The sequence below is a fragment of the Saccostrea cucullata genome, unplaced genomic scaffold (assembly GCF_032062105.1).
Source record: "Saccostrea cucullata isolate Sc308-1 unplaced genomic scaffold, CSIRO_AGI_Scuc_v1 ctg543, whole genome shotgun sequence".
NCBI classification, from domain to species: domain Eukaryota; kingdom Metazoa; phylum Mollusca; class Bivalvia; order Ostreida; family Ostreidae; genus Saccostrea; species Saccostrea cuccullata.
In genome coordinates, this window is record NW_026927880.1 from 80,589 (window position 1) to 105,026 (window position 24,438).

Sequence of the window (24,438 nt, forward strand, 5' to 3'; positions counted from 1 at the left end):
AATTGATGTATTGTTAAATTAAATATATATTTTTAGAAATCAAATTTTAAATGTAAAATGATTTATGAAAAATACTTTTTACTGTCATGTGAATTGAAGGTATTTTTGCGTTGTTATGGCATTGTGTATGTTTTCATTCGGAATACCACGTTAAAGACAATGAATAAGAAGAGTCTAGAGGAGTTCCGACAGAGCAGGTGCCCGTTGTAAACAACACTTGGTAACGGCAAGAATTAACTTATTAATCGGTTTATTGGGGAGTAATCCAGATTATCACAGATTATTTAATTATGCCGCGAAGAGGAGGAAGTGACAATGGTTCTGAAAACCAGGAAATGGTTGGGACATTCGAAACACTTCGTGATGAAGGAGAACATTTTGTTCATGTCAAACTATGGCAAAAAGCAATCGACAGCTTTACAAGGGTATATAATTCTTGTAATCAAATTGCTTCCTTTTGTATTTGCTTACTGGTAATTTTATCTAAAAGTTTCAAGGTATTTAAGTAGATTATTTTATTAGTGAAAGTTATTTAAACATTTTTGTTTCTCCTAATCCATCATATGCTTTAGAAAATATACAACAATGAATGTGTAGAAAAACTGTTTTTTTTCTAATGTGAAAAAAGACTTCACACTGACTTGCTTTGAAGAATTATGAAACTGCATATAAAATAATTTATTTTTATAAAGGCCATTGAGATGAATCCAGAGGACAAGAAATGTTTTGTCACACGATCAAAATGTTGGTTACAACTAGGCAACGCAGAGAATGCTCTCATGGATGCAGAGGAAGCACTGCGACAAGACAAAGAATTCATTCCAGTAAGCCTATAATGATGAAAAGTTTTATCTAAAAAGTACTATGATGTTTTTAAAAAAAGGCTTTTTATTGCATGAAAAATGCAACAGTTCAGCTTTTTGATAACCTTTGTTAAACTCATTCACAGGGCTTGTATCAGAAAGCGGAGGCTATGTATCAGCTGGGGGATTTTGAAACAGCATTAGTGTTCTTCCACAGAGGTCACAAGTTACGACCAGAACTTCAGGAATTTAGGCTTGGAATCCAGAAAGCTCAGGAGGCCATCAACAACAGCATTGGACGTAAGACTATATACATGTACTTCTAGTTGCCAGAGTTTTTAATTAACTTTAATATAAATTGATAATGATGTGTTTTACAGCATATATGTATCAATCATATATACAAGCATTAGAAGTAAATGTTGCCGTATTTGTGAATTTCTTGTTTATGACATTACAAGCCTATAATTTCCTGACAACTTTAATTTAACCTTATGATTAAACATTATAGTTAAAAGTTACTAGCTTTGAACCCCCCTTCTTTCCTATGGGATGAACTTCTGTACAAAAAAATAAAATAAAAGGAAAATATGTGTTATAAAATGAACAATTTCGTTAAGAATTAATTTTTGACAAAATGATCATGTTAATTTTTGATAGAGCCTGATTCAGTTAAACTGACAGCAGAGGGTGATCTGACATATTTCTACAAACAGGAGGAGGTAATATTCTAGTTTATTTTTATCTTACTTTGTTTTATTGTTGTTTCTTGTGAGCATGATTATATTGTGCTAGACATCTTCTGAGAATCGTGTGTAATCAGATTTTGATTCTTGTATCATATGAGAAGACATATTAAATTAATTCAAATAAAGATTTGGCAAAATGCATTTGTAATTTTCAAGAAATCTAGCTGGCTTATGTGTAATATTTTCTGATGAGAATTTTATCTGTACTAGCTCACTTAATTCTATTTGAACAATTTATAGGAATATTTATATATTCTTGTTTGAAATTGAAATTGAATTTTCAACAGTTATTTCCAGTGGTAAATTGTTTATTTTTTTTCATTGGGTCAGGGATGTGTCTTTTCAATGCAGACTTGTTACTTTAATTAAGTATTAAAATTAAGATTTTATCTTAATTTTCAAAATTAAACTCCTGTAAAAAGTCAGTGCATTGGAAAAACATATATTCAAACATAACTGAATGATTTGCAGTGTTATATAAATCAAATTGAGTGAATATATACAAAAATCTAAATCGTACAATAAAATACTGACAGACAAGGAAATAAAGCAGATTGTTGCATGGAAAAGGAAAAGGCATGCTAATTTGCTTTCCCTCAGAATTGATATAATTTCTATAGTCCAGTGCATATTATAAATGTAGCCATTCATGCAGAAAATAAGATTTACCCATCTATCCATAAACTCACTGTCATTGCCATTTCACATAAATAAGAAATGTGTAATCAAAAAAAGATTTGCGGTGTTTCACTAATATACCTTTCTATACACAGACAAACACACTAAAGAGTCTGTACAAGCTTGAGCATGTTTGATCTGCTGTTGTATGTTTTACTGCTTATCGTATGATCTCTAGTATAAGCATGTTGTATTGTATAGGATGAAAAGGCCAAGGTAATGAAAAGAGTGTGTTGTAGAATTTCCTGTCATTTAATTTCTTGCTTTCTTGTTCTCTACAAGACTATATTTTTTAGAAAATATATTGTAGATGTAGATTCTTTATATTTTGTTGTCTTAAATACTGATGTATTATTGATATGTTCATATATGTTTTATTGTAGAGATATGTCATTACTACAATGGCAATGAATCCATTTACCAGTAGTTGTCTACATTTACATATTTACAATTATGTCTATTTATATGTCAATGAACAGTAAAAACTACATATCTAAGCTAGTGGAAAGAGGATCGAGGCATTTATAAAATCAATTTTTTGCAATCTATAATTGCAACATTATAAAATCAATTTTTTGCAATCTATAATTGCAACATTTGAGATCATCCAAAAACTCTCGTGGTATGAATATTTTTAAGCAAGATTTACAAAGTATCAGGTAATTAAGCTAAGAAAAAAGAATTTCAATGTTTTTATTAAAAGTATGACCATTCAACTTTAATGTAAAACATATTTAATATTCACCCCAGTTTTCATTTTTTTAAGTAAAATAAAAATTCACTTTTAATATCACAGCCATTCTATGTTCATTTTCTTTGCTGTGTGTTGTCATTTAAAATTTCTTTTCTTCCATTGTTTTCTCACAGGCAAAGAAGGTACTTGTATCATTATTTTCTCATTCGAGGTTTTAGGTGGGATTTTGGTTGTGCATTTTTCCTTCTAATTCAATCCAGTTACCGGTATACTCTTGCACATGACCTGATCCAAATTATAGGGCCATTCCCTTTTTCATTTTCCTTGGTTTCAAAAGCTCTGTAGCTGTCCTTCAAATTGGTGGTTTGGGATTACACCATGCATTTTCCAAAAGCATTTGATTATTTTTTCAGTATTTCAAGATACTATATCATAAAGCACCAGTGATAAGATAAATTCACCAATTGTTTCTGAATTTCAGTCACTTTTACTTTTACATTACTGCACATTTTCATTTGGTTGAAATAATTAACATAACTGGCAATTTTCCTCCAATTTCTTTGAGATATATGTGGTTTATTAGTAAATTATTAGACATAAATCATGATGTGGAAAGAGGCTTTTAGAAATGCTTATACATGTAAAAATAGCAATGTATAACTTTTGTTTGTTATTGTTAGGTGTTTCACTGCATATAAAATTTCTTTTTTCACAAATGCTTCCAATGTAAATTGTATATCTTAAAATTGAAATATAGTTCACAGCTAATAATACTTTTATGATCTTTCAGGCCAAATCAAAGAAAACTGGTGGAACATATGGAAAGCCTGGTGCTAAAAAAGAGGCAGCCAAAGAGAGACAAAAACCTCAGGGAAGTGGGGACCAGAAAACCATCAAACAGCTCCTGGGAGAACTGTACGGAGACAAGGACTTCCTGGAAAAACTTCTCAATGAGGACAGTATGTACCTTAGGATGTAATGATTAGTATAATTTTTTAGGATGTTTAAGAAAAATTAATTATTAAAAAAATGATTTTTAATTCAGGTGCCATTTTTTCTTCCATATTTTTCATGTATTTATTTCAGGCTATTTTTTTTTCAGGGAAAGGTTTTTTTTAAGTTGTAAGAACTTGTAACCAATCCCTTTGTATAAATCATACAATAAAATATGTTCAAAACAAACAAATCAGGCTGTATAGCTTATATGCCCTTTGAAGGAGAAAGTTTTATTTATTTTTTATGCAAGTTGTTTATATTTTACAAGGTTTAACAAATGACAGCAACCCCACAAACAAAGGCATAAGGGAGAAGATATATGATGGATTAGACTATTTAAATGCCAGAGCTGACTTCTGGCGGCAGCAGAAACCAATGTATGCTCGTAATCGTGACAAGGATAAGCAGGGAAAGAGCGCCAAGGCCCGAAACAAAGACCCCACCAGCTACCTACTCAGGTGTCTGGAGGATATTGATGATGGTCAGTTTCATCAAGCTGCATTCCTGAAAATGATATTTCATATTTCCCAAAAGATTCAATGATTCAAAGTTGTCTAGTGAAAGACATTACATGTACTGTTTTATCTATTTTTTAAATGAGTTTAAATGCCTTGATACTAGGAAAAAAAACATATTTTGAAGTGTTAATTGTTTTTAATCATAGACACTGCTATATACACTACACTCTGATTACCGGTATATCAATTTACTTGAATATTTCTTGTAGATCAATCAAAGGAGAGATACGAAGAAAGTTTACAGAAGGCCAAGAAAACACTGAAGACGGTGGAGAACATGAGTGAAGATCAGCTTCAGAACAAGGCAGAGATCTTAGCTAACATCCACAGTCAGATCGGAAACGCCTACCTAGAGCTCGGCAAATACAACGAATCTCTGAAACACCACGAAGAGGACCTCAGACTCGCCAAAGAAAAGTAACAAAATACACATTTATTTACAGATCAAAGATGTTTTGATTTAAGTGTTTTGTTAATTAAAAAGTAATTCAAATTTCTTAATTCTCAGTATATATAAATAGATGTATATTTTATTATGCAAGATATTTATACTCTCTGATGCTTATTTGCAGTGATTTGGAGGATGCCTGTTCAAGAGCTTTGGATAACCTAGGAAGAGTATATGCTCGTAAAGGAAATTATGAGAAAGCTATAGAAGTGTAAGTTATCTTTATTTATTATTTTTACTTGGTCCATATTATAGAAGGAATTTTACCCATTTTTGAGAAGCACTGTTTTGACTTCTATACAGATATAGAGAACTTTTATGTTCTGGATATTGCATTCATTAGCACTAATGTCTTGGTGAAAGTATAAATAATTTAATCTATGTGTAGTTGTTAAGAAGTTTTATCATTTCAACACTTTGCTTTTATTGTAGTATTCTTGAAATGTGGGTAAAATAGTGTGATTCAGACAATTAAATAGTAATACAAGGGGAGTGTACAAAAACCAGAAAAATTGATCTAAAGTCAGTTATCAAGAGATGTGTTTACTTTTTTTAGTGTTCAGTCATATTCAGGGATGATTGATTTCTAAAATCAATTCAACTTTTAATGGAATAAGGTTTTTGTACACTACTTTCAAAGCATGTGCCATAATTATATAATTTATTATAATACCTGACCCATAATGTACAAAATCTTTATATATCAACTGATCAACAGAATGATATATGATATGTATTTTTTATATTTTCTATACAGAACAACACCATCTGAAACAAATTTAAATGTATATTAATCAACTTTAATACATATATAGGAAAAACATAACATTTAGACAAAGTGCCTAACTTACCTTAAAAAAATATTTCAAATTTGCTGGACATGGTTATCCACATTAGCCTCCAAGGCCTTACACTGTATGGCTTAAATTACCTTTTCAAAATTTGTAGATGGCAGGAAAAATTACCTATGAGTAAATCTCCACTAGAGAGCACCTGGCTGTACCATGAAATTGGTCGGTGTTACCTAGAATTACAAAAATGTCAGGACTCTCGAGACTTTGGAGAGAAAGCAATACAGGCAGCAAAGGAAGCCGAGGACGATGGATGGCAGCTCCACGCTAGTGTCTTAGTAGCTCAGTCAGAGGGTGGGTACTCAAAAAAAGAAATACATGTTGAATCTGTCTATCAGTTGATATTGTAATAATGATGTCTTCACTTTTAAAAAAGTCATATGATGAAGAGGTGAATTCACTTGCGATTTGTGAATTTTCATTCATCTGCAGATTTGATTTAAAATTTATAAACATCATATACTATACATATACATTCACAATACACTCCTTCTCACAATAATTTTCTTTTGAAAGCTTATTGAATGTCCTCAAATTGGAGAAAGGATTATCACTACAATTTTATAAAAAAGAATCAATAACTGGCTAAGACTTTGAATGTCTGTCTTACAGTTAAATTAGGAGATTTACAATCAGCAGCAGAATCATTTGAAAGATCATTAGAACTGGCCAAAAAACTTAATGATGGCCCGGCAGAGGCAGCCATTAAAAAGGCCATGGAGGAGGTCAATAACAGGATAGTGCAGGGAGTGAAGGAGGGGGAGGAGAAAGACGAAGATGACAGAGGGTCCACAAAATCAGCAGGGGACAGGAAAGGGGCCACCAGTCAAGCCTCAGGTAATTATGTTAGATAGTGATTATTAAAAGGTTGAGTTCATAGAAAATTCAATTTTATTTCACCAATTCATTTCACTTATTTAAACAAAATTCTGCAGGCAAACCTGTTGAGTTGAATACGTAGTACATATACAAACAACAATATCATTACTATCAAATTGATTTTATTGAAAAATTCTTTGGTAATTTTATAAAATTCAAAATAAATTGAAAGCAACTGTTATACATACCTTGTTATTTTGACATCAAAAACCTCAATCTAAAAATATCAGCCATTAAATTTATTATAAGTATTTCTTGTTTTAAAATTACTAAGATAAGGGAAATGAAAGTGATCAAGATGACAAGAGGAGTAAACATAGTAAAGACGGTGAAGATAAAGGTATTATACAAGGAGCAGTTCTATAGCCACCTCTGTGTTGTTTGCATCTTATCTATATGTATCTGGCCATATCTATATATTATACTTCTCTGTCAATATTTTGTGTCAAAAGTACTCTCTCTGTCAAAGAAGTATTTTTTACATTGAATTTCAGTTCTCAAAAAAAAAAAAAAAAAAAAAAAAAAAAAAAACAAAAAAAAAAAAAAAAAAAAAAAAAACTGATAAGACAGTCAAGGTGAGCAGACGTGTTTTCTGATGCTCTTATCTCTCAATTAAGATTCTATTGGAGATAATAACTACACAATGGATAAAAATGGATCTTAGTGAAAATACAAGTTTTTTTAGATCAATTCTGGACTCTTTTAGTGGACTCTCAAGTTCATTTGTTAACAGTCAAAATGAATCGACCCCAGAAGATGTGAGTATACCAGATTATATAAAAGTGAAGCTTAACAATGAGAGTGTTACAATTACTTTTGAAAATGAGGGATATTCTAAAATATCAAGACTCCTGCAGAAGAACCTTATATTCTACAATCGGAGTAACAGAAATGGATGGATTTATAAGACTCCTTGTAAATCTGTAACGGTAACGCTCTACAAATCAACAGACTCTCTCCATATCCAAGGAGATGCTGCTTTCACCTGGTACAAAAAATTCCTGCAAGAACTTGTAGATGATGTGGAACCTATCATCGCTGAAATATCTACTCAGCCACAGCCCCAGTTAGCTTCAACACCAAAAGCTATCGATAAAAAATGTAAAAACAATGAACTCGGTGAATGCAGTAACTGCAATAGTGCAGCTACGATAAAACAGCTGACTGAGACTGTTAAATTCCTCACCCTTGAGGTAGAAAAACTAAAAGAGAAATTGAACTCTAAAGATACCAAATTGTCTGTGTCTGCCAGTACGCAAACATACAAACTGGCAGTCAAACATAAGGAGACATCTACAGAGAGGCTTACAACGTTGTCTAGCGGCATTTCTAGACATGTGCAGTGCAACACCATTAAAAGTATGACTGAAACGAGCACAAACACAGATATATGCCCCACAGAACGTGCAAAATTAGTTGAGGAAACACCCAAAGCCCAAAACACAACAAAAAATGAAGAAGAACTACAATTACGAAGTGGATCATCCCTCATAATTGGAAGTTCAATCCTGCAAAGAGTGAGAACTCGTGGATTAAATAAATCTGTGAAAGTTTCTACAAACAGAGGAGCCAAGGTATCGCATATAAAAGCAAAATTGGCCAAAATGGATGTGTCACCCTTCCGTAATATTGTCATTCAGGCGGGTGGGAATGATGTATCAAGTAACCGCGATCCGGAATCAACTGAAAATGACTTCATGGAAATTATTTGCGATCTACAAAAACGGCACCCGGGAATACAAGTGTACCTCTCCGAAGTCTTACCACGTAGAGATGCAAATGTGAGTGAAGTGAATGAAATTATTAGATATGTGTGCAAAGAGTACGGAGCTACTCTTATCCCAATGAGCAAATCTTTCAGAGGAAAAGGAAAAGGAGTCGAAAAAATCAAGCAAATGAGCTCTACTGGAAAGACGGAATTCACTTGTCTGACAAAGGCACAGCGGAATTATTAAAGAACATCAACCAGTGTGTTCCTATTCTTAAACAAAAGGAATACATTATCCATGACGATTCATTTACAGTTAGGAATTGTATTTGTTTCTTTTGCGGAGAAGAGGGCCATACAACTCGGAACTGTCGACATGGGAAAAAAGTGTCGTGTTGGCAATGTGGAAAAATGGGGCATAAGCAAAAGTTTTGTTCCTTTTAGGAAACCGGCAATGAAAGGAACGCCGTAAAACAAAATCGTGAAAATACCGATCTTATTGTCTCGCATAACTTTTTCTCCCCAGTAAATAACAATAAATACTCAATTTTATATAATTTATGTGATGATTGTAACAATGTTGATTGCACATGTAATCCCTACTTGTTTACCCCTAAAATTTTCAAAAAGTGTTTAAATGCTCAAAACAAATCTAGTAATTGTTCAACTGATTTAAATTCTCCATCAGAACTGACAGATACCTGTATGAATAAGGTAAACACTTTTTCTAATCTTCAACAAACAAATCTTAAAAATTCTTCTCCAAAATCTGATACTCAAAATAAAATAAAACAAAATATATGTAAATCAAATCTAGGTTTAATGAAAAAGGGTCTACATTTTGTCAATTTGAATGTGTGTCATATTTTGCCAAAATTTGATGAATTGGTTTTGTATTTACAAGATGAGCTTTACATTGATATATTTTCCTTATGTGAAACATTTCTTAATGAAAATATTAATGATTGTATGATAAATATAAAGGGATATTGTTTTGAAAGAAAAGACCGAGTAGGAAAGGCTGGTGGTGGACTTGTTACATTTATTTCAAATGAATTAAAGTATAAACGCCGTAAGGATTTGGAAATTAGCAATATTGAAACAATGTGGCTTGAAATTAATCTTAAAAATTCTAAACCTATTCTTTATTGTTCAGTTTACCGTCCACCATCTGCCCCCTCCTGCTGGGTAGATGATTTTGTCCAAGAGTTACAGTGCGCTACCTGCTGTGACGACCAGGAAGTGATTATTGCAGGTGATCTCAATATTGATATGCTCAAAGAACCCCCGCGGAGTTGGTCTTCTGCAATTGTAGATTTTGGACTAACACAATTAATTAACACCCCAACAAGAATTACTAATAGCTCTAAAACTCTTATTGACCATTTCTACACTACGCACCCTGCTAACATATGTGAAATAGCAGTACCCCCTGTAGCGATGTCTGATCATTATCCTATATGTGCCACACGAAGATCTAACAGCATGCAACGCAAAGGCAAACATACTGAAATACAATATCGTGACTTCAAAAATTTTAATGAAACAGATTTTTTGCTTGATTTAAACAATGCAAATTTTGATGAATTAATTCAACTGCATGACCCTAATGACATTTTAAACTGTTTTTATGATATTTTCAATGCTGTAATCAATAAGCATGCAAAAGTAAAAACTAAGCGTGTGAAATCTGAAATCCGCACTAAATGGTTAACTCCAGAAATAAATAATGCTAGGAATTTACGAGATCAATATCATAAACAGGGAGACATGGAGAATTTTAAGCTTTGGAGGAACAAAGTCACATATTTAATAAATAATGCAAAATCTACATATTATAAGGAAGTAATTGAAAATAGTTCTACTTCAAAGGAAATGTGGGGTCACTTAAATCATCTGGCCTCAAAATCAGACAAAAACTTGTATCCTTCCAATATAATATATAACGGCTTAGATCTTGATAATTTACAGGATATTGCAAATGCCTTTAATGAACATTTTGCCCAAATTCCGAAGAAATTGTTGAATAATCTTTCGTCTACCACATTTGAGTCAGACAAATTGAAAAGATACACGGAGTCGAAACTTGGAGATCAAGACTTTTTTAAAATTCCCTTGATTAATGAAGAAAAGGTATCTGAAATGTTAAAAAGACTAGATGTAAACAAATCTGCTGGCATAGACTTTCTTGGACCTAGATTGCTTAAACTTTCAGCCAGTGTAATATCTAAACCACTAACACACCTAATAAATTCTAGCATAATCAAAGGATCTTTTCCTTCACAGTTAAAAGTCGCAAAAGTAACTCCCCTGTTCAAAAACGGCAATAAATCAGACCCAGGAAACTATCGCCCAATCTCAATTTTACCAACTATGTCGAAAATTTTAGAGAAGCATGTAGCAGAAAATATACGTATTTTTACTTCTCACTTTGATTTACTAATGAAAGCACAATCTGGATTTAGAGAATTTCACTCATGCCAGACAGCTCTCACAAAACTAACCGATAATTGGCTGCATGCAATAGATCAAGGAAATTTTGTTGGCATTACTTATTTGGATTTTAGCAAAGCATTTGATCTTGTTAATCACGATATACTAATTAGAAAACTTAAATGCTATCATTTCGATCCAATATCAATTAAATGGTTTCAATCATACTTATATGATCGAACACAAAGTGTAAAAATTGGTGCATACATATCTGAATCACTGCCAGTCACAGCAGGTGTGCCACAGGGCTCTATTTTAGGTCCTTTGTTGTTTCTATTGTATATTAATGATTTACCATTATGTGTTGAACATTGTAATATTGATATGTTTGCTGATGACACTACAATGCATTTTCATGGCAATAGTATTTCACATATTGAAACAACTCTAAATCATGAACTCAATCAACTACAAAAATGGTGCCAACAAAATCAGATGATTATAAATACTGACAAAACAAAGTGTATGCTAATGGGAACACAACAAAAGAAATCTAAATTAGAAAATGTTAATTTTCATTTACAACTTTCCGGACATACTCTTGAAAATGTAGAAATGCACAAATTATTAGGCATTCACATCGATCATAATCTACAATATACTTGTCATGTAGATGCAGTTTGCAAAACACTTACATATAAGATATTCACTTTACGAAAAATCAAAAAGTTTCTTCCAATGCATACTAGAAAACTATTTTATAATGCTTTTATTCTACCATCAATTTTATATTGTCTGTCCATTTGGGGCAACTGTCCTCAAACGCACGTGGATAGAGTCTACAGATTACAAAAACGAGCGGCTAGGATTATTTTAAATGAAAAATATGATACACCTTCAATGCCTTTATTTAACACTTTAGGTTGGCTAACTGTTTATGAACTTTTATATTTACAGAAAAGCATTCTAATGTTCAAAATACTTAATGGTATGTCTCCGGATTATATGCATAATCTTTTTGAATTTCAAAGCTCTGGATCATACACGTTACGCTCTGAAACAAACTCCGAACTGCGATTACCAAAATATAAAACTAACTTATTTAAATATTCTTTACAATATTCAGGAGTTATAATCTGGAATGAGCTACCAATAAGCATAAGGAATTCCCAATCCCTTACAATATTTAAAAAAAGTGTTACAAATTTTTTGCTCGTGAAACGCAATGGTTCTACATGATTTTTTCTTTTTTCTCTCTCTCTCTATGCTTAAATGTGTATGTTTTATTTATTTATTTATCTATTTGGTAACATGCATGTACTGTCCATTTTTTTTTTTTTTATTGTCTCCTTATTGTGATTTGTATTTATTATGTATATACATTGTATATGTGTTATAAAGAGGGCCCCGAGGAAGACTAGTGCTTGCACTAATCGGGTTACCTTCTATAAATAAAGTATTATTATTATTATTATTATTATATTGCACTGATATGTATAATGTCAATTTTGAATTGTCCAGCAGTGGGGAAAGGCATTACTGTGGCACATTGCTTTGGCATAAGATTTATAAAGGAAAAGGGTCTTCATTTGCTTTTTTGCAATTATTCTGTTTATTTCAGTATAAAATAGTTTTGAGATTATAAATATATTATAAATATGTGTGTCTAAAAATTCCAAATAATTTTAAGAAGTACCCCGGTACTAGTATTATATAAATATGTTTTATGAATAATGGAGGTTTTGTCATGAAATTGTGCAGTCTCAAATACAACACATCGAGTAGAAATAAGAATGGTTATTTATTGAAAACAATGTAGCTAAACAACAATATTACTTAAATCATACAATAACTTTTACATGCTGAGTTGTGTTCAAGGACTTGCCAATCAAAAACATAAAAAAATAGTACAAAAATTATGGCTAAAAATTGTTTGACAGTGTTTTATACAAAATTCTTGAATGTTTAGTTCTTCAGTGTGTCAAAGATGGATTTTATTTTGCATGCTTGATACATATTGTAGAAAATTTAGGTGACTGTATTATAATATTTCATGCATGATCTGCTCCCTCCCCCCTTTTTTAAAAAAAATATGCATGATTGATTTCTATGTTTGACAAGCAATGGATGGTATTTCTTAATATATTATTAAAACATTTTCACATTTTAGAATATACATTGTAAAGACAAAAAAATTCTGTGGAATTTTATTGTATGAAGGCATCATACAAACAGATTTTTGCAATTTCAGTCAAGCAATAAGCTTTGCTCCATTTTTGGTGAATTTAGTATATTTGTTTGCAATTTTGAATAAATCATTAAAACCTACAGAAAGTAACCTTGTGTATAAAGGAAAATAACAATCAATTTAAGGTAAACTGTATAATAACACATGTTGTCCACGTTCTTATTAAGACAACCGGGACGAGGATTACCCTGACGACTTTGAACAGGACCAGCAAGGTGATTCATCATGTTGTCTCTCTGTTGTTACACACTTTTCTCATTAAAAAAAGTCTCTTTTCTGGTATCTTAGCTATTATAAGACTAATCCTTCCAAAAAGGTAGATCATAGGTAGATGTTAAAATAGGGAATAAAATTTAGATTAACAGTGACTGTTCTGTACACTTTCATTTTGATGAAAATCTTTCTCAAACATTTTCTCCTGGATATCAGATGGTGACAGTAAGCATGGGTCAAGGTCAAATTCAAGGTTATCTAAAAGGCAGAGCACTGAATCAAAGCCAGGGGAAAGTCCTGTAGTGGACGCAGAGGACAAGGAAGACAAAGAAGACAAGCCAACAAAAACACCAAGCCCTGAGCACCCACAGTCTGTCACCAAAACAAAGTCTACCACGAGTAAACAGAAAGAAAGTAAGAAAGGCTCCACTAGCAGAAAGGTGAGCAAGGAATCTCAGAAGTCCACAAAAAGTAGTCAGACTAACAGAGGCGAACCACAGAAGAAGACCTCAAAGTCTTCCCTCAAAGGAAAGTCCAGCCCTCCAGCAAAGAGGAAATCCACCCAAGAAAAGAGAGTGTCAGTTGACAAGAAGGAAGGTGCACAGGACAACTCAAAGAGGGAGGACACAGATGATGATGACAATGATGAGATAAGGAAAGTTTCAGAGGCCAACTCAAAGTCTGACTTGTTTGAAAGTGATGACAAAAAAGATGATACTGAAACTAAAGCAACAGGAAAGGCAGAAAAGAAGTCTTCTAAAGAGGAACAGAAAAAGAAAAAATCCTCTGCAAGTCCTTATGTTCAGAGTACAAAAAAGACCTCAAATAGCAGCACTAAAAGTAAGAAAACCTCTTCATCAAGTAATGAAAAAGTGGAGAAGACCAAACAAGAGGAAGAGGGAAAAGAGGATGAGTCTGATAGCAAGAAGGAGGATTTGAATGTAGATGCCACAGAGGAAAAGGAAAAGGAGTCAGGAAAAGAACATAAAGAGGAAAAGGATAAAGAGGAAACACCAGAACAAGGAAAATCAGATAATAATGTAGAGGAAGGATCAAAGGACACTGAAGGAAAGGAAATTAGGGCTGATCAAAATGTAACAACTAATCCTGGTGAGTCCCTGCACCACAGGCATGGGATGTTGTGATACAAGAAGCATGACAATAGGATGTAGTTCTATCTCTGTTGTCTTCTTTCTTAAGCACATTGTAGACGAGAGGCACTTCATGCAGACATTCCAGTATCTGTATTTGCATGATCACTTTTTATCGTATTTGTTCATATATAAATGTGGTACTTGTAGTATTTTTTCACCTTTTCTTCAGTGTTGTGATAAAAGGTTTCTATTTGTAGATACATACCCCCGTACTGCAAAAATCGTGCCATGAAAAAATTCTTTTGTAGAGTGAAAGATGATCATTTATGTTGCACAAACAAATGAATTCCTTTTCCAATTCCTCCTTAGCTATAGATTTCAAGCTCCCCACAGCTGCCAGATCTAGTCCCCGGCCCCCCGCTAGTCCTCGCCCACGTTCAGTCAGCATCAGGGACCCGCCCGAGTCTGAAGCGGGGTCAAAGGGAGGTCACGAGGAGGCAGGATCCAGGGGGAATGTATCACATACCAAGAAAACCCCCTCCCCAGTGACCAGAAAAGGAATCCAGAAGGGGAACAGTACGACCCATAGTTCAGCGGGAAGTGTAAAGAGTGGTAAACCTGCATCAGAATCCGGGAATCCCAAAGGTTGATACAAATGTGTGGACTAATGAGTGACTGGTTTAGCTAACAGAAAATTTCGATTATGGCAACAGCTAGGAATGCTGGGGTGGATTAATTTGATGTTGAGGTGGATTAATTTGATGTGCAGCTTTCTTAACAAAAGAAAATGTGAAGTAATGAGTGAATGAAAATGCATGCATGGTCCCTTGCCTTAATTTTTGCCTACGTCTTTTGTAGTCTGTGTTTTATATGTTTGTTTTTATCAAGAATAATGCTCTTTATCAGCTTTGTTTTTTAACTTAAAGATTATGCTGTTTGAATTTATAATGATGTATACATTTTTAAATGTAATTTTTGTTTAATTGATCTTTTTAACAGTAACTTACGGGCCATTACTTATACATATATATTTATATCAACTAACATTTTCTCTGTAAATTTACACATAGAAACAAACGTACAAATGATCAGTGAAGAAGATTCAGCAGTTCCACTAGAAACATCCGAACATGATTCTAAAGTAGAGGTTGAGCCATATGATACAGAGGCCTCAGAGAAAGGTCAAATAGCACCCCCATCCCACCCCCTCTTCTCACCCTTGTCTCATGCATGTTTTTCCCATACTGTCCAGTTTCAGCATAATTAAACTGGAGTACCTCTTCAGCATGTGCTGAATATTTAGCTTGACTGTTACGTATATGTGTTATTTTATGAGCGCCATATCTTGCTTTTATAAATGTCATTTCCCATGCCAGCAGGTATGTGTATTTTTTTTTAAATGTGTACTCTATTCCCTATATCTTTTTCAAATGTAAACAGAAAAATGGTATAAATAGAAGATACCTATATGTATCAGAGTTTCCTTTTGTTCCACACTCTCTGTGAAACGTATTCTTGGATTTTCAAAACCAAGTTTCCACACTTTCAGGATATGAAACATATGAAGCATGTAAATGTATAGTGTAAACCAAAGCATGTCACTTACTTCATAATATACATGTAGTAACCCATACACAACTTGCATGATTTCTCTTTTTCTTTATTTTATTAAGTATATAACAAAATGTTCAAAGATGTTCTATCAGTTATATTTAAGAAAAAAATATTGGAAGTTGATTTGATGAGCTCATTTTTATTAATGGTTTCAGTATTATTTTTTTCTTTTTTACTTTTTTTTTCCACATTTTTAGCATGTGATTGTTGTAATTTTCTTTTTCAGGATTAGGATATTCCCACCCATTTGAAATCAAGAGTTAGCTTTATTCATAAATCATATTTACATACATGTATATGCATGTACATAACTGCATGTCGGAAATTGAACATAACCACTTTATTGTCCCAAAATTCATTTTTATAATGAATTTTACTGAAACGACTTTATTACACATATATCATACTACGCCTTATAAAAAAGTTAAATTGTCAAAGTCTGGCAAAAATAAGCAATAACTGCTTCGATAAACCAATATTACAATTACAATGTATATAACTCATAACCCTGAACTGTATACAGATTGTGCTTATTGTTTACAGGTTTATTTATTCTATGCTTATTTACTGCTTTATAAACATGATTCAACTTCTTTTTCAGCACTAATTCTTAACAAAATTTAACTTAAATTAATAATGTACAATGATCTAATTGAATAAACATGTTAAAGTATTCAATATGATTTTATTTTATATGCAGTTGACTTCAAATTTTATTTTTACCGAATTGCATCGTTTTTAGCTAATATTTGAATGTTATATTGATACTATTATATGTATATAACAGATGTGTTTGTTATTCCAGATAAAGGCAAAGAAGAGGAGGCACAGAAATCATGAGACAAGAGAAGACAGACTTAGTGAGAATAAAACAAGGAACAAACTATCTAAAATATCAGACCTTTATTACAAATGTATTAAATACATGGTTACAAAGATTACGCAATTCTGGCCATTTGTCAAAAAATTATGATATACAATTTTCCAACTAAAACATAATGAATATAATTTGTATTGCTTTATTAAGTAGTTATAAATTCATGCTATTTATTGGACGCATTTTGAAGGTGCATTTTCTGTATGCCAGCTATTTTGTTAATTTTTTTCTTTATACTTTATACTTTTTATAGTATATACATTTGATATATGTTTTAAAACTTGTTTATTAACATGTACATGTATTCAAAATATTGCATGTGCAAAGTCTACGCAATTTGTTAATAAATTTATAAGATTTTACTCTTGTTCTGATTTACTCTTTGGCACAGTTAATTAATTCTTTCAATAAAATCTGGGGATTCTTTGCTTCAAAGGACATATTTCTGGTTGAATCTTCTCATACAGAGTTTGACTACCATCTGTAATATACAAGAAAGGGCATAGAATAGACGAAAGGTCAACCATAATGCTCAGCATGAAGTCTAGAGAAGAATTGTTAACGTTTCAGCTGTCTAGTGTCTATGGTTAAAAAGCTTGTTAAGAAATATATTTTGTTTTGTTTTTTATTATAACATGTCATATAGACATAAGACATGTATCTTACACCACTGAGATCCAAAGTAAACAGGACATATCCCCATCCGTGCTTTGTACTCCGCAAATACAACATTGCCCTGAAAGTGATAGGTTAAAATCTGCAATATATTTTTGGAGTACCTTTGCCCCATTCTTTGCCAGAATCATTGAAATTTATTGCAGAATACACAGCTCGTGGTAAAAGATTGTACCTACCTTTGTAACCGGAATCTTAATCTTAGACAAGGGAAATACGAGCTCTCCCCCTACTGTAGAATCCGTAAGCTACAAAACAACACGAAAGTTTTAAAACTTGAAGACTGATGGTTATTTGCCGTACTAAATTGATTAAAATATTTTAATTTACAATAATGATTACACAAATATGAAAAAGAGGCTTACAAATGAAATGAAAACTCCCATGACTTGGTCTTTTTGCTACAAAAAAGAAAACAATCTGATAAATATTTTCTTTACTAATTCATTGCATGGATATCAGTAAAACAGTTGTAAATAAACATGCATTGAGAAAAATTTTACCGCTAGTTCGTTGTTCATCAATTCCCCTTCTGTTCCAATATTAAACGTCTAGATGCAAGAAGAAATGAACATTTCTTTAAACATGTTGTAAATTGCCTTGAGTTTAAAGAGAAAAAGCCTAATAACTAACAAGATATAAGATTATTGGAATTAAAACAAGTCCTCTTACCCTGTATGAAAATAAAACTGGGGGGAAGTGACTTAATTTCAATTTGGAGAATTTGGTTTGTAAATTTGGAATCCATTTCCAATAAGTCGTGTCATAAACTGCTGCACTAGAAAATACGAGATAGGCATTTTTTTGTCAAAACACAAAAAAGTTTGAAAAAATAAAAAAAATTAGTAATTTATATACAGAAATCATTTTTGTAGCGTTCTTTCTGCCAGGTTTCGTGGTTTATGTACATACTTGTGTCTCACGTCTGAGTATCTTCTCACTGTTGAGGCATCCATCAGCTAGAAAAAACATTTAACTTCATTGTATCGATTTAAATGAGGTACATTATTTTGAAGTAATATATCTTATTAAGATAGAAACGGTTGTTTTGTACTGGTAAAATGGCCCTCTCCTCGCACCTTTTTGTGTCCCATGTAAGAGATTGCCATGGCAGTTCCATTATCTATCATGTCGTAAAACACGACAATCAGAGGAGATCGGTTCAATACTTCCGCTCTGACATCAGATTTCATGTATGGAACTGGACTTCTCAAAGGAAAGTACACGCACTTTAATCTCGATGATTTTGAAATTATCTAAAAGAATACAATTCATGCGATGAACGTTTTAATTCAACAAAATGATACAGGCTAGTAAAGCCGAAATGAACCTAACTCATGAACTCGTGTAAACTTATAGTTATTTGTTAATCAAATGCATTGGTCATAAAATTTTTATGAAATAATAATTCATATAAAAATATACCGTTTTCTCTTCTGATCTGCAAAGTTCCTCGTACAGTCTCCTGCTCTTCTTTGAAGGTGTTTTTGGTTTTAACTGGGCGGGATTGGCCAAGACTTTGCTGATCTGTAAGTATTCCAGGTTTCTTTTGGCAGCAGCGTTGCTTGGATCTACATTGTACGATTAACAGTATTCAAATCGGAGCATTTTTTTGTACTTGTAATAAAAATCACTAAAAAATCTTTACAAGATCATACCAAAACGAAGCAAGTCTGCTAATGTCGTCTGTGCTTCTTTGATAAAACCAGCCTTAAAAACAATATAAAAATGCAAATGGAATATTTTATAAAGAAACCTAAAAAGCAAATCCTTAGGAATTTTCAAAATTATTCAACCTTTATATACCTTAAAATAAGCATTGGATAGCAAATGAAATACCGCAGCTGCTGATATTTGGTCGTCAATATCAGAGATGCGATTTGCTTTTACTTCATCAACAATGTATTTTAACCACTCAATGGCATAATACATTTCCTCCTTCTCATAAGATGCTTGTGCAATGTCGAAGGCGTCAGCCAAAGTGAGTTTCTGTAGCGGCTTCGCTTCTGCTATATTTCCATTCATAATCTGATCTATAGTGAAGCTTTTATACCGCTGCAGAGCAGAAATAGTACTGGCAATGGTATCGAACACGTCTTTACTAGGGACATTGTCCTCTATATTTTGTAATTTTACTTTTAATGCTGAAAGGCAATGAAAACTTAAGTCATTTTTCTAAGGAATCTTCCATTCAAATCGAAAAAAATTCTCGAAGCATATAGATGGTATTAGATACACTGGATACTATGCAAATATTGAGAACTTGAAAGTATTATAATGACATATTGAGTACTATAAATAGTATCAGAATTTTAGGAATTGTGCTTAAAAATCCAACTTCTAGTGAGCAAAATATTTTTATTTGACAGCATGCAAACGTGGTCGAGCTCCATTGATATATGAATATCTGGATTCTTTCGTTACTATTGTTTATATTTTTATAAGTATTCTAACTTTACCTTTCACACATGTATCACTATGTAATATATGTTGTAGAATTTCCCGCCAGTTATGGTAAAGCCGTCTGGTTAAATGAAACTGGTTGATGGGATGACTGATATACCCTACTACATTCCTCCCCACGTCTTTATGAATGGCTTTAACGTTTTCAAGCACCCTACAAATAATATATTAAATTTCAATATATGTTAATCAAAATTGAAAATTGTTTTCATAAAAATGTTGCACGGACTTCTTTGTGCATTAAAAGTTCTCCAGCTGAAATCACACAACTTAACAAACCTCTGATCGATACTGACCCCGTTATGTTGGCTAACTGATGGACATCTTCTTCGTGACTCCGTAACTCCTGCTTCACAATCAAATCTGAGAGAGTCAGAAGTTCCTCTTCCATCCGGAAAAACTTCTCAAAATTCATAACCGTTGTAAGATCCTGAGAAGCCCCAAACGAGAGAGACACAACTAGGAAAATAAAAACACGAGCCATCTTTATCCCTTAGGTCTATAAGGAGTTATTTGCCACGTGAACATCTGTTGACTCTTAGTTTTCTGAAGATGACGAGGACGACACGTGTTGCGTTTTGTACACGGTCATTGATTTGGTGTGTCCCTCTTTTACAACGTGATGCGCAACGCTAATCGATGATAGTATTGATGCAGCAGTTCTTCAATCAGAATAATGCAAGGAAATGATTTGTTCATATATCCCTATATTTGATTATTTGTTGGTTTATCAAACACTATTCGAATAATCACTGATTCAGTTTCTGTACTTTTTCTTAGAGATGAGCATTCAAGCAAAATATAGGAATACCGTTCTTTCAAATGCACGATTAAGAACAAAGGACAAGATACACGTATGTAGTACTATGTACATGTTTATTTGATTCAAAACTTATCACATTTGTCTTTCTCTAACAGATGAGTAAAACAAGGGAATCCATGCAAACATAAATACATGAAAATAAAAGACTTAAAAATCTATAGAGCATCTTCAGAAGCTGATCATGGTTTCCACACTCATGATATACCAAGTAATCTGTGAAAAGAAATCCTTACTTATAAACAATAAAACAATTGGAGATTTTTTAATAAAATCTATAGCCATCTCCGTTGGAAAATCCTACAAATAATAACAGTAAGTTTTTAAAATTTATATGAAAACTTTTTATTGCATCACCAACCCTCAACCACATTTAAACCATATTTAACCAAAATTGAAGTTGTGTAAAATACAGTTTGGTTGGGGACAAGCTGGTACCCTTTGAACTAGTATGAACAAAGTTAAAAAAGTAAAACATGTAATTATAACACTTTTTTTTCTTTGTATCTCTTGTCTAAAACATTTTTTGAATTACCGGCGTGTTATTTGACAGAATAAGGATATAAATCCTCTACTGATATGAATTACTTATCCTCTAGAAATAAGAATGAACATTAAACAAGTGTACTTTGGTCCGTTTTTATAGATTTTTTTTTCATTATACACATTGCAATATGAAATTGGACCACGATATCATTGTGAAACCAAAGCTGCAAAATTTTGAAGGTTTTTGAATACATAGAAACTTGTTTCTAAAAGAGGAAGTCACGTTGTATTTAATTAACATTAGATGGCTAACGATAAAAAAGTAATTTATTTTACATTGATATTTTGAACGGTATTTAATAAAGTCAATAAGCATACACAAAACATATTCTCTCTCGAAGGTAGCCCTTTCTTGTCTCTTGAACGTTTTCAATTGGTGATATCAACTTCTTTCTCAGACAGTTGTATATATTTGTTGAATAAGATATGGGTCTGAAAGTATAGAAAGGTTAAAAGATGATTCGTTTATTCAATGGTCTTTTTGCGTCTTCCTTAAGGTATTTCATCCTCCTATGATGTCATAGGTTTTTACAAAAACTGTTATTAATTTAAATTCATGGCAAGTAGAACAATTATTTTTTATAAGAATGCTGTTCAAGATGTGCAATGATAAATATTGTTAAGTAAAAGAATTTAAAAACGGTTATTTACTTTTTAAATCAATTATTCAATCTTTAAAAAAATGCTGACAAGGTCAATAGCTCCTTCTCAGGTATCTTCATTGAGACATTTTCTTTATCGTACTTCTTATGTAAAATTGTTTTCCTGGTATTCACAATTCAAAATTATCTTAGAAGTAGCAAGTATATCGGAACTTTCAGCATCAGAATTATGCATTTGAACCAGTTTTTACATAATGTTTATCATAATATTTACAGAAAAATGTACATTTTTGTTTATGTTGACATATACTTCTGTTTATCTATGTGTCCCATCTTAAATGATATGGCGACCTATACATTTTTGGCAATAATTAATAAATTTAAACTATATTAAATGAAAATAAATGCAGTTTTTGTACTTTGAACCATTAAAATTGTGAGGGTGGAAAAACCTTAAGAATTCCTCTCTTTCTTTAACGTAAATTGACGAGGTAGTTAACTATATTTTACCTTTTTGTCCTCTCGTTCTGCAGAAAGTATTATTGCATGGTTAATTAAGGGTTAAATGCCATATTCTTTTTTTTAAATGTTCTTTAATTCAATCTATACAAAATTGGTTGAAACTTTTGTGAATCGTTCGATATGACCATATTTCGAAGGACAATATTACTTGTTATTGAGGTACTGAAAACAGGAACGCAACATAGCACTCTGAATCAAATTATCATGTAAACCTGTTGTTAAAAAATTTTTTTTTTTTTCCAAATATCGCAGTGGCAAATCTCTCTAGCCCATTACTGTGAAGCAATATATACCCCTTACCGTCTACCTAACGCATAGACTTGACTCGAGTTTACTGTAGTTTTCAAACGTATTTTTTTTTTGCATTTTAAAGGGTTCATTTCAATTTTTTTAGGAAGTTTCACTTAAAAGTAATACATATATTCATAACACTTTTTTTCTTTGTATCTCTTGTCTAGCTAAAAAAAAATTGAAATACCGGTGTGTTATTTGATTGAATAAAGATATTACCTTGACCGATATGAATGACTTGCGAGGGTTGGTCGTAAAGTTCGTGGACAACACTGATAAACATTGAAAAATACTCGTATATATGAAACTGTTCATTCCGTCCAAAAATCTTACATGTCACTTAAATACTAAAGAACGGCTTCCTTTACTATGTTTTCCGGCTGTTTGCAGAATTTATGGGTCTCTGTTGCTGTTTTTCCGATGTCTAAACAGAATTTTATCACTGCTCCCTGCTCTACTTTTTCTGGAAACGTCCCTTTTTCTAAAATTGCCAATTCTGTATCGTTTATTTTGTAAAATTCCGTGGAAAAGATGGCTTTTACAATATATGCGGTTGACAAAGGTTATAGGAGAATTTTACAAAATAAATGAAATTTATAAAGTGATAAAATAATTATTTATTGATTAAAATTTTGCAGTGCTCTGGGTCACCATCCGAAGTCTAATAAGGAAGCCATAATTGTATTTATAAATTTGAAGTTGAATATAATTCAAAATTTTGTAATTAACACTTAGTAAAGGATTATAAATGCGTTAATAATAATTATCAATGATACTTCTTTTATTTAAAATTTAGCTTGTCCACGAACTTTACGGACAACCCTCGAATTCTTCAGAAATAAAAATGAATGTTAAACACGTGTACTTTGGTCCGTTTTTAAAGATTTTTTTTTTTCATTCCAGACATTACAAAATGAAATTGGACCATGGTACCATTGTAAGACTAAAGCTGTAATATTTTGAAGTTTTTGAATACATAGAAGTTTGTTTCTAGAAGAGGAAGTCACGATGTATTTCACTGACATTAGATGGCTGACGATGAAAAATAATAATTTCTTTTGCATTGATATCTTGAACAGCATTTAATAAAGTCAATAAGCATACACAAAACATACTCTCCCTCAAACGCTGCCCGTTCTTGTCTCAAATATTTTCAACAGGTAATATCAAGAACTTCTTTTCTCAATTGTATATAAACCACTGTATGTGTTGAATGAGAATAATATGGACATGAAAGTGTAGAAAGGTTAAAACGTGATTCATTCATTCATTGGCCTTCCTTTGCGTCTTCCTTAAAAAGCTGCTTACCTCTCTTTCTTTATCGTGAAACAGATGAGGTTGTTTACTATATATTTTACCTTTTTGTCCTCTCATTCTGCAGAAAATATCACTGATTAAAGTGTAAATGCCATATTCTTTTTTAAAAATGTTCTTTCAATCCACAAGAAATCTTTGTGAAAATAGCTTGAAACTTCTGTGTATCGTTCCATATGACCATATTTCAAAGGTCAATATTACTGGTCATTGAGATATTGATAATGGGAACGCAATGGACACAGCAATATAAAATATTATCAAATTAACTTGTAAACGTGTTAAAAAATGATTTTTTTTTTTCAAATATCGCAGTAGCAAATCCCTACACCAGTACTGTGAAGCCATACCCCTTACCGTCACCATAATGCACATACTTCATAACAATCAGGGGAAAAGTAG

At 32.2% G+C, this 24,438-nt stretch overlaps 2 protein-coding genes across 13 annotated transcripts; one reads left to right on the forward strand and one right to left on the reverse strand.

Annotated features, from left to right (window-relative positions):
• The first annotated feature begins 192 nt into the window (after positions 1 to 192).
• On the forward strand, positions 193 to 16,995 carry LOC134275754 (outer dynein arm-docking complex subunit 4-like). 12 transcript variants are annotated; one of them, XM_062758034.1, is made up of 16 exons: positions 193 to 425; positions 693 to 824; positions 950 to 1,103; positions 1,464 to 1,525; positions 2,432 to 2,446; positions 3,715 to 3,883; positions 4,189 to 4,401; positions 4,648 to 4,855; positions 5,011 to 5,097; positions 5,835 to 6,031; positions 6,350 to 6,574; positions 6,891 to 6,956; positions 13,173 to 13,220; positions 15,383 to 15,493; positions 16,153 to 16,185; positions 16,732 to 16,994. In XM_062758034.1, exons 1-16 carry the CDS (start codon positions 291 to 293, stop codon positions 16,764 to 16,766), a joined length of 1,890 nt encoding a protein of 629 aa, XP_062614018.1. In that variant the 5' UTR covers positions 193 to 290; the 3' UTR covers positions 16,767 to 16,994. The 12 variants fall into 12 exon arrangements, with proteins under 12 accessions (XP_062614018.1, XP_062614015.1, XP_062614019.1 ...); XM_062758031.1 differs by lacking the exons at positions 13,173 to 13,220; positions 15,383 to 15,493 and adding an exon at positions 14,682 to 14,957 and having other exon boundaries at positions 16,732 to 16,995; XM_062758035.1 differs by lacking the exon at positions 16,153 to 16,185.
• An 11-nt stretch (positions 16,996 to 17,006) lies between these two features.
• Positions 17,007 to 20,741, reverse strand: LOC134275756 (prolyl 4-hydroxylase subunit alpha-2-like). Its single transcript, XM_062758043.1, has 13 exons — positions 20,238 to 20,741; positions 19,938 to 20,095; positions 19,285 to 19,622; positions 19,137 to 19,188; positions 18,904 to 19,049; positions 18,558 to 18,734; positions 18,391 to 18,437; positions 18,151 to 18,256; positions 17,982 to 18,029; positions 17,844 to 17,879; positions 17,658 to 17,726; positions 17,470 to 17,539; positions 17,007 to 17,284 (listed from the first exon to the last, which is right to left on the reverse strand). The coding sequence occupies exons 1-13, from the start codon at positions 20,423 to 20,425 to the stop codon at positions 17,208 to 17,210; spliced, it is 1,512 nt and encodes a 503-aa protein (XP_062614027.1). The 5' UTR covers positions 20,426 to 20,741; the 3' UTR covers positions 17,007 to 17,207.
• Positions 20,742 to 24,438: the final 3,697 nt, after the last annotated feature.